Source organism: Syngnathoides biaculeatus, chromosome 4, assembly GCF_019802595.1.
Source record: "Syngnathoides biaculeatus isolate LvHL_M chromosome 4, ASM1980259v1, whole genome shotgun sequence".
NCBI lineage: Eukaryota > Metazoa > Chordata > Actinopteri > Syngnathiformes > Syngnathidae > Syngnathoides > Syngnathoides biaculeatus.
In genome coordinates this window covers 4874969-4887964 of record NC_084643.1, presented here as the reverse complement: position 1 = coordinate 4887964, position 12996 = coordinate 4874969, and the positions used below count along the sequence as shown (strand labels likewise).

At 44.7% G+C, this 12996-nt stretch overlaps 1 protein-coding gene across 4 annotated transcripts in view; it reads left to right on the top strand.

The window, feature by feature from the left end:
- Positions 1-748: 748 nt before the first annotated feature.
- The window catches only part of LOC133499272 (coronin-1C-A-like), a 41728-nt gene continuing 29480 nt past the window's right edge, over positions 749-12996 (top strand). The window contains exons 1-3 of one of the 4 annotated variants that reach the window (XM_061817112.1): positions 749-907; positions 2680-2782; positions 7427-8777. In XM_061817112.1, the coding sequence (XP_061673096.1) occupies positions 7433-8777 (1345 nt within the window). In that variant the 5' untranslated portion in view covers positions 749-907; positions 2680-2782; positions 7427-7432. Of the gene's footprint in view, positions 908-2679; positions 2783-7052; positions 7240-7426; positions 8778-11248; positions 11457-12996 lie in introns of those variants that run through there. The other 3 variants (XM_061817111.1, XM_061817113.1, XM_061817114.1) reach the window with 3 other exon arrangements.

Here is a 12996-nt window from a genome sequence, read left to right as displayed (position 1 = left end):
AGAATTTCTATAGAAATTCTACAGGACTTGGGTCCTAAAGTTCTATAGTTCTTAAGAAATGTTCTATGGAGGATTTTTTTGCAGGGCTGATCCACCGTGCCGCCTTCAACTCATCATGTTTACACACAACATTTATAAATATGTTTTGGAATGAGAAATCAAAATTTGAGGGTGTTTCAACTATTGTTGATGTTTGGGCGCACTAAAAATGCTTGCAGTATCTCATCATCTTTTATGATATGAGAATTTGCTACAGATTTTGACCCCCCCCCCCAAAAAAAAAAAATCTGGGAAGTTGATCCACGTGATTTGCCTTTGCGGGCCACACAAATCACAGGGAGGGGCCGGATCTGGCCCCCGGGCCTTGAGTTTGACACCCGTGATCTAAAATGAGCTCAACTTGATCCTTTCCGGGAAGTCCGACTCGGAAGAGTGCAGGGCCGCACACACGTCCCGCAGCTGCGGGCCTTCAAGTATTTCTAAACCGGGAAAAGAGCCACAAACCTCCCCCAAATGTCTTGCCGGTGACTTTGATGGGTGTTCGCGTGCGTGTGTGACGTCATTACGTCACGGCGCTGTCATCATCTGTGTGCTTTGGCCGGAGCGACGTTGTTGCTCACAGGCAGCTTATATAACGTTCAGCTTCCGCTCTCTGTGTGCGTGACATCAATGAATGACTTAAAGTGAACGCGCTCGTGTGCGACCGCGCGCGCGTGCCTGTCTTCTGAATAATAGAATAACAATATAGCACGTGATGCCGAGCGCCGGAATTCTGCCGGCGTGCAGACACAAGCAGAAATATAGTTTTCATGTGTCGGCATTGTGATCTGTAGTAGATTTCCAGAATGTGGCTGCCGCGAAGAAAAGGCTTTCAATATTTCGGGAGGATAGACATACATAGATTTTTGTAAGTGCGGAATTTGTTATCTCAACTTTTCAAATCAATGCTACTCCACCCTGCTAAAACGTTTCCATGCAAATTCTATAGAACAACTTTTTCTATAGAACAAGTAGAAATTCTATAGAAAGTTTTGAAGAACAGAAAGTGGCACGGTACTTGATCTCAAATTTCTACAGAATTTCCCTACTGAATATTTTCTATAGTATATTTCTAAAGAATTTCTCTAGAACTTTAGGACCCAAGTCCTATAGAATTTCTATAGAAATTATTAGCAGAGTTGTACAGAAAATCATTTCTGGAGAACAATTTTCAAGCAACATCAGCGTTAATACACGTGCTGAAGTCACATAATAAAATGCGTCAAGTTTTTCCTTTCTTAAAAGAAATTCTATAGAACATTTATAAAGAACTATCGAACTTTTAGGACCCAAGTCCAGTAGAATTTCTATCAAAATTCTTTTGCTCTGTAGAGATTCTATAGAAAATGACAGCCAAAGTTCTATAGAACAAGTTGTTCTGGACAAATTCTACAGATTTTTGTAGAATTTCTCAAGAAATTATTAGCAGGATTGTACAGAAAATCATTTCATCCGATTTAATACACATGCTGAAGTCGCATAATAAAATGCATCAAGTTTTTTGTTACAATATATCATTACTGTCGTGACTGTGGAGATTAAAATTTGATTCATTTTGACCGAGAATGGATAGAATAATAATCACGAGGATATCGGTAAATGCGAGATTTATTTTTGGGGGGATCTTTTCTTTTCGAACAAAGAATAATAGACATTCGAAAGGACATAAAACTCGGAACACAGAATATGCTAGTGTTGTATAAAATATGTTTTTGAACCATGGTTTTTTGGAAATAACCAAAAGCCAAAATTCCAACAGAAGCCATTTAACTGCAGTTTTATGTACTGTTATTATATATTTTTGTAAAAACTAGGTTGTTGATTATCAAATGACCACCCTGCTAAAAAAAAAATCTATAGAACATTTCTAAAGAATTTCTAAAGAACTGTAGAACTTTAGAACCCAAGTCCTATAGAATTTCTATAGAAAATCACAGTCAAAGTTCTAGTTCTAGTAGAACAAGTTGTTCTGTACAAATTCTATTCTATAGAATTCTACAGATTTCTATAGAACTTCTATAGAAATTTTTTGCTGATCTGTGATGCATTTTTTATTATTATTATTTTTGCCACCAAACCTGTGTAATGTGTTGATTTGAAGCTGATCCTGCAGGCCTACGACACATTTCAACACACACAGTAAAAAAAACAATATATTTTTTTTAAAAACTGCATGTCTTCCAAGACTGTGCCTTTCAGTCTACAGTCAAGTAGGTGTGCTTTGGCCTCTCATCCTGTAATTTTTGGCTCCCCCTGACCACTTTTGTTTTGACGTTACTATGGTTACTAAGTGAAACAAATGAAAAAGGTTACTACACTTTTATAACACAAAACCTCCCATGGACACCTGAAGTGAACCTATCAAATTCACTCTTATTACAACATGTCACCTTTGTGCATTATTTAATCATGTTGGTTGCCAAATATTACATGGAATTTGTTAAAAAAATATGCAAGAATCATAGTGTTAGCCAAACAGGAGTAAAGCTGAGCCCAACAGATTATCAATGGTGATGTTTTTCAACATAGACAAAAAATTAAGTTTGCAAGTTTTCACCTCAGTTTTTTTTTTTTTTAACCAAATGAGCTGTGAGATCACATGTGCTATGGTATAAGACACCCCTCGCTCGCGTGTTTCAGGACAGACCATCTTCCAACCAGCAACAAAGAGCGCACTGTCGGTCCCGGCGGCGGATTCGAGCGAGGGGAAACGTACACGGATTCACGCCGCTACTTCTAACTGGTAAGTTGCAAGCCTTGACTGGCCGGCGCCTACGTGATCGGAGGTTCTTTTAGATCAGGATTATACTGGATCGGGCGAAGTTAAAGGTCAGAACGCTGATGTGGCACAAAAAAAAAAAAAGAGAAATGGTCTGCTTGCCAGTTTTGGAGACGGTTTATTGGTTGTACTTCCTGTGTATGTGCGAGTATGTTAATTTCTGCAAGGCGCATGGTGATCAAGTGAGCAGCCTCGGGCTAGACAGGGAGGATCGGACAGGATAACGGGCCACTTGTTAACGGGGGTCGGGCCACCTCCGAGGACGGGGTTCACCATGTTGACCACCATGCCTGGCTGAACTGGCAAAAACCGTAGTTCTCGCCCCTTCTGTTTCTTTTACTTCTTCACACCACATCTGTTCGGGCTTGTGTATTTCTGCTCTACGGTGCGACTTTGGAGATTCTGATGGTTTTTCTACTCTGGGCCATGTGTCAAGCCAACGTGCAGGCTTGTCAGATGACAAGGCAGCAAGCAGTCATATGTTGTCACGCCGAGGAGGGGACGGAAAACAAGACGCACGTCAGATTGTTGTCTGGTCATTGTTCATTGTGCGGCTGCATTTTCTCCGCGCATCAACTTTTGAGAACTCAAAAAAAAAAAAAAAAAGCACGCGGATGCCCACTCGCAGCTAATACGGTGAAGAAAAAAAAAAAGTATTTGAACACCTTGCCCCCAGGGGTCAGATATTTTCATCAAAGGTGCATGTCCACGGTGAGAGAGATCATCTAAAAAGAAAAATCCAGAAATCACAATGTATGATTCTTTTAATGATTTGTGTGATACAGCTGCAAATAAGTATTTGAACACATGTCCATCAGCTAGAATTCTGACCCTCAAAGACCTGTTAGTCCGCCTTTAAAAGTCCACCTCCACTCCATGTATTGTCCTGAATCAGATGGACCTGTGTGAGGTCGTTAGCTGCATAGAGACACTTGTCCACCCCACGCAATCAGTAAGACTCAAACTTGTAACATGGCCAAGACCAAAGAGCTGTCCAAAGACACCAGAGACAAAATTGTACAACTCCACACGGCTGGAAAGGGCTACGGAGAAATTGCCAAAAAGGTCCACTGTTGGAGCAATCATTAGAAAATGGAAGAAGCTAAACACGACGATCAATCTCAATCGGAGGGGAGCCCCGTGCGAGACATCACCTCGTCGGGTCTCAATGATCCTTAGAAAGCTGAGGAACCGGCCCAGGACGACACGACAGGACTTGGTCAATGACCTGAAAAGAGCTGGGACCACAGTTTCCAAGGTGACTGTCGGTAATACACTAAGACGTCGTGGTTTGAAATCACACATGGCACAGAAGGTTCCCCATCTCAAACCAGCACATGTCAAGGCCCGTCTTCAGTTTGCCAATGACCATTTGGATGATACAGAGGAGTCATGGGAGAAGTTTTTGTGGTCAGATGAGACCAAAATGGAACTTTTTCGCCATAATTCCACTAACAGTGTTTGGAGGAAGACGAATGATGAGTTCCATCCCAAGAACACCATCCCTACTGTGAACCAAGGGGGTGTTAGCATCATGCTTTGGGGGTGTTTTTCTGTACATGGGACAAGACGACTACGCTTTATTCAGGAGAGGATGATGGGGGCCATGTATTTTGAGATTTTGGGTAACAACCTCTTTCCCTCAGTCAGAGCATTGAAGATGGGTCGTGGCTGGGTCTTTCAACATGACAATGACCCGAAGCACACGGCCAGGAAAACCAAGAAGTGGCTTCGTAAGAAGCATATCAAGGTTCTGGCGTGGCCGAGCCAGTCTCCAGACCTAAACCCAGTATAAAATCTTTGGAGGGAGCTGAAACATGTTTGTCAGCGACAGCCAAGAAACTGGTCTGATCAAGAGAAGATCTGAGTGGAGGAGTGGGCCAAAATCCCCCCTGCAGTATGTGCAAACCTGGTGAACAGTTACAGGCTACTGTACCAAATATTAACATTGGTTTTCTCAGGTGTTCAAATACTTATTTGCACCTGTATCACACAAGTAAATCGTTAAAAAAAATCATACATTGTGATTTCTGGATTTTTCTTTTTAGATGATCTCTCTCACACTGGACATGCACCTACGATAAAAATTTCAGACCCCTCCATGATTTCTAAGTGGGAGAACTTGCAATATAGCAGGGTGTTCAAATACTTATTTTTTTCACTGAATGTCTCTAGTAACTGCTATTTTCTGCACCGCTTGTCCTCATCGGGGTCGTGGATGTGCTGGGGCCTATCCCAGCGGACTTTGGGCACACCGACGACTGGTCGGCAGTCAATAGACAAACACTCACACACTCATTCACAAATGAAGACAATTTCAAGTCCTCGGTGAAGCCAATATGCAACATGCAAACTCCACACAGGCGGGTCCGGGATTGAACCGTGACCTTAGAAATGTGAGGCCAACACTTTCCAGCTGAGTCACCGGGCCACCCTAACAAAGACCATCGTGTAAAAAAATTAACTAAAAAAATTAAATCCTTCATGTCAGTGAAAGGGTAGCGCGGTGGATCAGCTGGTAAAGCGTTGGCCTCACAGTTCTGAGGACCCGGGTTCGAACCCGGCCCCACCTGTGTGGAGTTTGCATGTTCTCCCCCGTGCCTGCGTGGGTTTCCTCCGGGTACTCCGGTTTCGTCCCACATCCCCAAAACATGCAACATTAATTGGACACTCTAAATTGACCGTAGGTGTGATTGTGAGTGCGTCTGTTTGTCTCGATGTGCCCTGCGATTGGTTGGCGACCAGTTCAGGCTGTACCCCGCCTTCTGCCCGTTGACAGCCGGGATAGGCTCCGGCACAGCCCGTGACCCTTGTGAGGATAAGCGGTGAAGAAAATGGACGAATGGAAGATTGTATCACATTTGGAGGACAACTTCTGAGGCGCCCACCAGGGAGACGCAGCAGAATGTGGCCAGGAGGTCTTTACTGGCCAGCAAAATCATGTGACTGTAATTTGTCATAAAAATGTGCGCAGAGAACAAATCTTGTCACGGCACATGCATAGATACCCAACACACGCAGTTATTGTAATACGACGCCGTGATTCAGCGCTTCCACAAAAGTGGCCACGGTGTGACGATGAATTGTCCGCCGCGTGATTCTGTCTTCACACTTAGTCAATTTCAATTGTTTAAACCGTGACAGTGACGGGATGTTATTATTATTATTTTTTTTAACAGCAGTTTCATTGATGAAAATTAGCGTTTATTTGGCATTCAAATATGTATATATATATATATATATATATATATATATATGTGCTATTTCATGCTTTTTAATCAACCTCACATTCCAAAAGGTGAGCTGGATAAATGATCTGTTTTAAGGAGAAGAGTTCACAAACAGATTCAGATTTGTGTAATATAGCTTTTGTGTTGTTAAAAAAAAAGCCTTTCATTTTTGTATTTTTTTTGTTCCGCATCAGCACCTATAAATTGAGAGCAAAAATATTGTTGGCTGTTTTTGCTCAGTGTATATTATATGTTAAACTGAGATTATCACCAGGAGCGAAATAGGCTACTTCAAAGAGTGTCCTTTGTCGGCTTTGAAGGTGCCCGTTTTGAAATAGAAAAATATCACTGCATACAGCCGCCACACAAATATGTCTTCGTCGCATGAATACTGAAATGATGATCTTGATATCGATTGTGTTTGCTGACGTGTTTGTGCGCCACACAGTGAGTGTCAACAATATTTGTGTTGCCTTGACAAGTCAAAATACTTTCATTAATCCATCCATTTTCTTTGCCGCTTATCCTTACGAAGGTCGCGGGGAGTGGTGGAGCCTATGCCAACTGTCAACAGGCAGGAGGCGGGGTACACCCTGAACTGCTTGCCAGCCAATCGCAGGGGAGACGGACAACAGTTGCACTCACGATCACACCTAGGGGCAATTTAGAGTGTCCAATTAATGTTGCATTATTTTTTAGTTAATTTTTTTACACTATTGTCTTTGTTAGGGTGGTACAGTGTATCAGCTGGAAAGCGTTGGCCTCACATTTCTGAGGTCCCGGGTTCAATCCCGGACCCGCCTGTGCGGGGTTTGCATGTTCTCCCCGCCCCTGCGTGGGTTTTCTCCGGGCACTCCGGTTTCCTCCCACATCCCAAAAACATGCAACATTAATTGGACACTCTAAATTGCCCCTAGGTGTGATTGCGAGTGCGTCTTTTTGTCTCAATGTCCCCTGCGATTGGCTGGCGACTAGTTCAGGGTGTACCCCGCCTAATGCCCGTTGACAGCTGGGATAGGCTGCGGCACTCCCCGCGAGCCTCGTGAGGATAAGCGGCAAAGAAAATGGATGGGTGGTCTTTGTTAGCAAGTCACGGCCGCTCTGGTCATAATGGTTGTCATTTACTGGATTGGCCCAGCAGTACGTTGGGGCGACGTCAACAGTCTCTTTTTGGATTGGACCAGTATTAGGGTATGTAACGCGTCGAATAATTCTTAATCCTTGAAGTATATTGACTAAAGTATGTCACAGACAAAACGCACTAGAACTGTTTCAACTGTTCCTTCACGTCCTTTGAAAAACAACTTTCCTCGTTCACTCGGAACAACGTGGCGCTGGCGTCTCCGTCGCGAGGTTAACGGCGTGTCTTTCTCCGTAGACCAGTATGGGACAGAACCAGGACAAACTAGAATCCGGAGAACAGACCCCCGCCGACGGATCGGAGGACGGCCGCCCCGAACGCGGAGGTTCAGACAGTGATGCGGATGATGTCATGAAGGCAGGAAGCGCCTGTGAAGAGGAGACCGGCGGCGGCGCGGCGGGGGGGAAATCGGCGGAGCGAGACGCGCAATGTTTGGAGGGGAGCCACGAGCGGCAGCCCATAATACCTTCCAGTGAGAAGCATGTCGGTTCGAGGCCGAGGCAGGTTGAGGCGAAGCAAGGCGGGGTGGCGGCAAGTCATCTAGAAGGAAAGGAAGGAGGGAAAGTTCCACCGGGGAAAAAACTAAACGGCAGCGGAACGACCGAGGGAAGAACTCGGACATACAAACTGTTCGGTAAAGATAGGATGGAGGAGAAGAAGAGTGAACGGAAGGAGTTTGGAGTCTGCTCCAAGATCCAAATGGAGGACCAGGGCGAAGGCAACCAAAACAAACGCGAGTCGCACGGCCACGTGTCGCATTCCTCGTGGGATTCAAACTCTCCGACTCGGCAAACGGACGAAAATGAAGCTCACCGAGCCACGGAGACGTCCGACCCGTCCGCGGACGCAGAACCGAGTTTTATCTTGGAGAAGCTGCTGAGGAGAAACCGAAAGGAGGTGTGTCCACCCCGAGAAGAAATACACGAGGTCAAAGCGGGTAAATCCGACGCTGAGCCCGGCGAGGAAATGAACCCGGCGGAATTCGTCGGCCGCGGCCTTTCGTCGTCGTCTTCTATCAAAGCGACGCAGGGTGACTTTGAAGCGGAAAATCCCGCCGACCGGGTGACCAAGAAATCCAACAATTGCAAAAGCGACAAGCCGATCGTGTCAAACGCGGCCGCCTCAAAGCCTCCACACCAAAGACGGTCATGTGACGTAAAGTGCGCGAACACCAAAGAGGCCGCGCCGTCCTCCGGGCCTCCACCCGCCGGGAGTCGTGACCCCCCGGTAGACTCGCAACGAGTTCTCCGCAGACCAGACGGGGAGGATGCGAGCGTCGTTTCAGCCGCGGCTACGACGGGAGAAACCCGCTCGAGGCCGGAAACCGAAACGCCCGAGCTGCCCGGTTGCAAATCCGTGCGGGAAAAGTCCCCGGAGAGGGCCGGGTCGAGGCCCGTCTGCGACCTCATCAAGGAAAACGTGCAGCTGCGCGAGAAGCCCCCGCACCACGACTGGCCCAAGCCCGGCGAGGTCAAAGGCGACGAGCAAAGCCCGTCCGCGGTGAAGGTCGCGCGGATGAAGGCCACCTTCGACTCGCCTCACAGATCCCCGGAGAAGGCCGTCGAGAGGAAGCCGTCCGTGAGGAAAGGTAAGACGGGAGTTGGCCGACGGGGGACTGCGCCGACCACGCAGTCGGACATTTTTACCCCAAGCACAGTCAAGAAAACGGAAAAGATGTATTAAATCAGGAGCGTCAAACACATTTTACTTACGCTTCCCCTCGGCGGGTGGTTATGACTGTGAAACCATAACAATCTTCGATCGCCTCGTCAAATTTACACGTGAAATTGATGAACTCGTTTTGGAATCAGAAATCGAGAGTAATGTTGTTTTTTTCGACTATCGTTGTTTCTTAACACAAAATTGCTTGTAATATCGCAACGTTATCATTTATGGCATGACAATTTGAAATTGTGGTACACATTTGAACAAAAATCATGAAAGCTGAGGGGCGAGGAGGATGTTTGCGGTCCGAGTCACCGGGTGGTTTTTGCGTACAAGGATCGAGGACAACCGCCACGTTGCACAACACATTCTTGTATGATTAGCAAAAGGACATGCATGTTGGTTAAATGTATAAGGTCATATTTAAGCAAATAATGAAAGTACAAATAAGTAAAATAGTCTTCAATATGATTTTGCCTTCGCGGGCCACATAAAATCATGCGGCGGGCCGGATCTGCCCCCCCCCCCTTAAGTTTGACACCTGTTTATTAAATGAAACCTGCAGCTTCTCTTACGCTGCGTCTCTGTGAAACAGCGCCCTCTTGTGATTATAAAAAATGTCACACTGAAACGTCATGACATATCAGAAACTAGATGTACATAAGTTATTGCATTTTTTTGGTGCCCTTTATTAGTACTGATTATTGATTCTTATGATTCTCACTGTTACAGTGCTTCAATTGCAACTCTGGCAGTGTTTTATTGTTTTTTTCCCTCGTGGGAAAAATACAATAACTTATGTACATCTATTTGTTTTTGTTGTCCTCCCCCCATTAATTATTGTCATGGCGGCACGGCGGCTCAGCTGGTAAAGCGCTGGCCTCACAGTTCTGAGGACCCAGGTTCGATCCCGGCGCCGCCTGTGTGGAGTTTGCATGCCTACGTGTGTTTCCTCCGGGAACGCCGGTTTCCTGCCACATTCCAAAAACGTGCATGAATTGGACACTAAATTGCCCGTAGGTGTTATTGTGAGTGCGACTATTTGTCTCTATGTGCCCTGCGATTGGCTGGCAACCAATTCAGGGTGTACCCCGCCTCCTGTCCGTTGACAGCCGGGGATAGGCTCCGGCACTCCTGTGACCCTTGTGAGGATGAGCGGCTAAGAAAATGGATGGATGGATAGTTATTGTCAGTCATGGCTTTACCCACGTGTGGTTTTTAACTCATAAAAAGTCGCACATCCAGCTGAACTAGCGGACTGAGGTTGATTTACACAAGATTCCAGCCAATAATGAAAATAAATAAAAATAAACGCAAATAAGAGAGTAAACGATGGATTTACTGCAAAAGTCATCCGGTTTACTGGTTTGGTCTCAAAAAAAAAAACGGCAACAGCAATATGCAAGATCAATGATAAAGCGCAACAGTGGCTTTATAAAAGAACAACTTAAAAAAGTATGAAAGCACAGTGTTGAGTTCAGCGATTATTAATTAATGGTCCAAATGAACAGCGGTACCTGAAACACAGCGACGCACGCGGTTTGAACAGCAAATATTACTGAATGAGTTGATATTTAAACTATATAAAATGGAAAAGCTTTAGTGGGGGAAAAAAATAAAGCTCCTGTAAAGTGAATTCAAGAAATTTGTTTCATTACTGGCATGTGAGCATTGAAAAATCCTTCAGGGAGTTTAACCATTTTTTAATTATTCAGCCTGTGGCTCATACTGAGAGATATTTGAGCATATATTATCTTTTGCGTCATCAACCCCACAATATTTACAAAAGAAGAAAAAATTGGGAATTTAAAGAATGTCACTCAAGTTGTTGTGTGAATTGTTGCATCCAGGGATTATGATTTTTTTTATTTTTTATTGTACCCATAGTTTACTAGCTAACTACATGCTGTGGTGGTGGTGGAAATGGATCTAGTCATAAAAATGTAAGTAACTCGTAATCCGCTATCTGCGGAACCTGACCCAACCCGGAAAACAGGTTAAGTGACTTCCTGTTTACGTTTTGTTCGCTATGGTCACGAACGTGACTGGTTTGATGAAATATTGTTTGAAGCCGAATTTATAAATATTGTTTTCTTGATGGCTGGTGTCTCCGTAGAGAGGTTAGGATTTTTTATTAATACAAATATGATATATGTCAACACGAACAATGCCTAATCACGGACTACTGTCATCTTTTGGTGTGGGTTTTTGAAAAAAATGTTTAATGTTACTGTTTTGTTAATTTTTTTAAGGGGCCCTCTTGTGGCTGTTATTAGGAGTTTAGTTCGCTTTTTCTTTTTTTTTTTTCTTTTTTTTTGCCTTAGGGCAGCTCCACAAGGAAGGGAAGAAAATCGCACACTTCCCAGAAAGTGGCTTGATCACAAAGCCCACGCTGATTGGTTTTTACGGATGTCAATCAAATCCGCCGCACCACTCAGCGACCGCCAAGACACGCCGGGGGGCGGGCCTCTCTCCCGACCAGGGAAAGCGGACAGAGAAGAAGACAACTTGACTCAGTCGCAGGGTGGAATCATTCGGGTTACAGTACGTCGTCTTTTAACACCCTCTTTTCGGGAATATTTTCATTTTCCTATATCCGAAGGTAGGCTATGTATCATTATGTTATTTTCGAAGTGGTTTTTACACCCCCCCACCCCCCCACCCCTTAAAGTGCACGCGTTGGCTAGAATGTACACCGAGTGGTTTCAAGCTAACATTAGCCAGCCGACTGTTAGTGGGAAAGGGAAATAAAATAGCCGCTCGTGGTCGAAAAACGAACCGTATTGTGGAGGTTCGCGTTCCCTTGCGTTTTCGGGGAATCCGCGCGAGGCGCCGACGTCGGGCGTGCAGCGGAAATTAACCTTGGTAAGGCTTGTATAAACTTGGGAGAGATGGAGCTGGCCAGGCGGAGGTGCGGGCGGGGAAGCCGCACCCTGGCCCCTGGCACCCCGCACCCGCTTCGGAGTTCGCACCTCACCTCTCTGGCCGCGGTACTCATTTTGAACACAGCTTGAAAAGTGGCCTCAAGCAAATTTGACCCTCTGTGACTTTAATCATTGCGACCTCCACGAACTAGTCACTGAAGGTGGCTGCTTTTAGTGTTTTATTTATTTTTTACCATTCCTGAAACGGATCCTTAATACAACTGAGGGATTTTACCATTTGGCACTAGAAAAATATCACAGCACACCATCATGCAAAAAAAAAAGTATGAGAAAGTGGATGATTATTCTACATCTTTTGCCATTTAAAGAAGCAGCTTTTAATTGTTCTTCCTGTCATGAGAAGCAACTGGAATACATATTTGAACCAAGATGCAGTATTTATAACCAGCCAAATTTTTTCTTCAGACCACTTTTGAGAATTTGGGTAATTTCCCACAGCACACCTGATGCTTTTTCTCGGAAAAACCGAGCTATATTTAGTGATTTTTTTCACTCGAAATATGACAGTGCTGTCTCCTGCCCTTTAGGACGCAAACTTTGCTCCCATCAATGTTATCGACTGACTCATTTTAAAGATTATCGACTCAATGGAGCTCACATTTCTTCTGCACGCCCTAGGAGAATGGCTAATGGTGACCAGCACTATAAAAATGTCAAGAGTGAGGCACGAATTGCAAATTTTGACCCACGCTTAAACTTGTTACTCAAGTGATTTTGTGAAGTTAGTCCTACGTTGAGTACTGAGTCACTGTCCTGAATGCTGGACAGTAGACAGCTGTGTTTAGTTAGGCTTGCGAACTGTCCCAGACGCGCTATTTTCTAGTGGTTGTGCTTCATGTGCGGGGTCTTTAGAAGGGCCTAGACTGCCTTCCAAGGCCGCGATCAAGAGGAAGTGGGTCAGGAAGAGAAGGGGGAACGAGAGATTCTTGGGACTCTTGAGTTCTTTTTTTTTTTAAGTAAGACAATTTTTGTCATTTCTAAGAAACAAACTGAGCCTGGATTGCATGACTAAAAGAAATCAATTATTGTTGACATGGTGACGAGCATATTTGCGTCATAGCACTGTGAACAACCTCACCTCTGTCGTATGATAATTTGCCAGACTCCTCATATTTATGTATACAGGGAACCGATGGAAGTAAATGTGTGCCACCAGGATTTGGTTTTGAAGTGCCACAGAAAACAGGTTTTGAATTT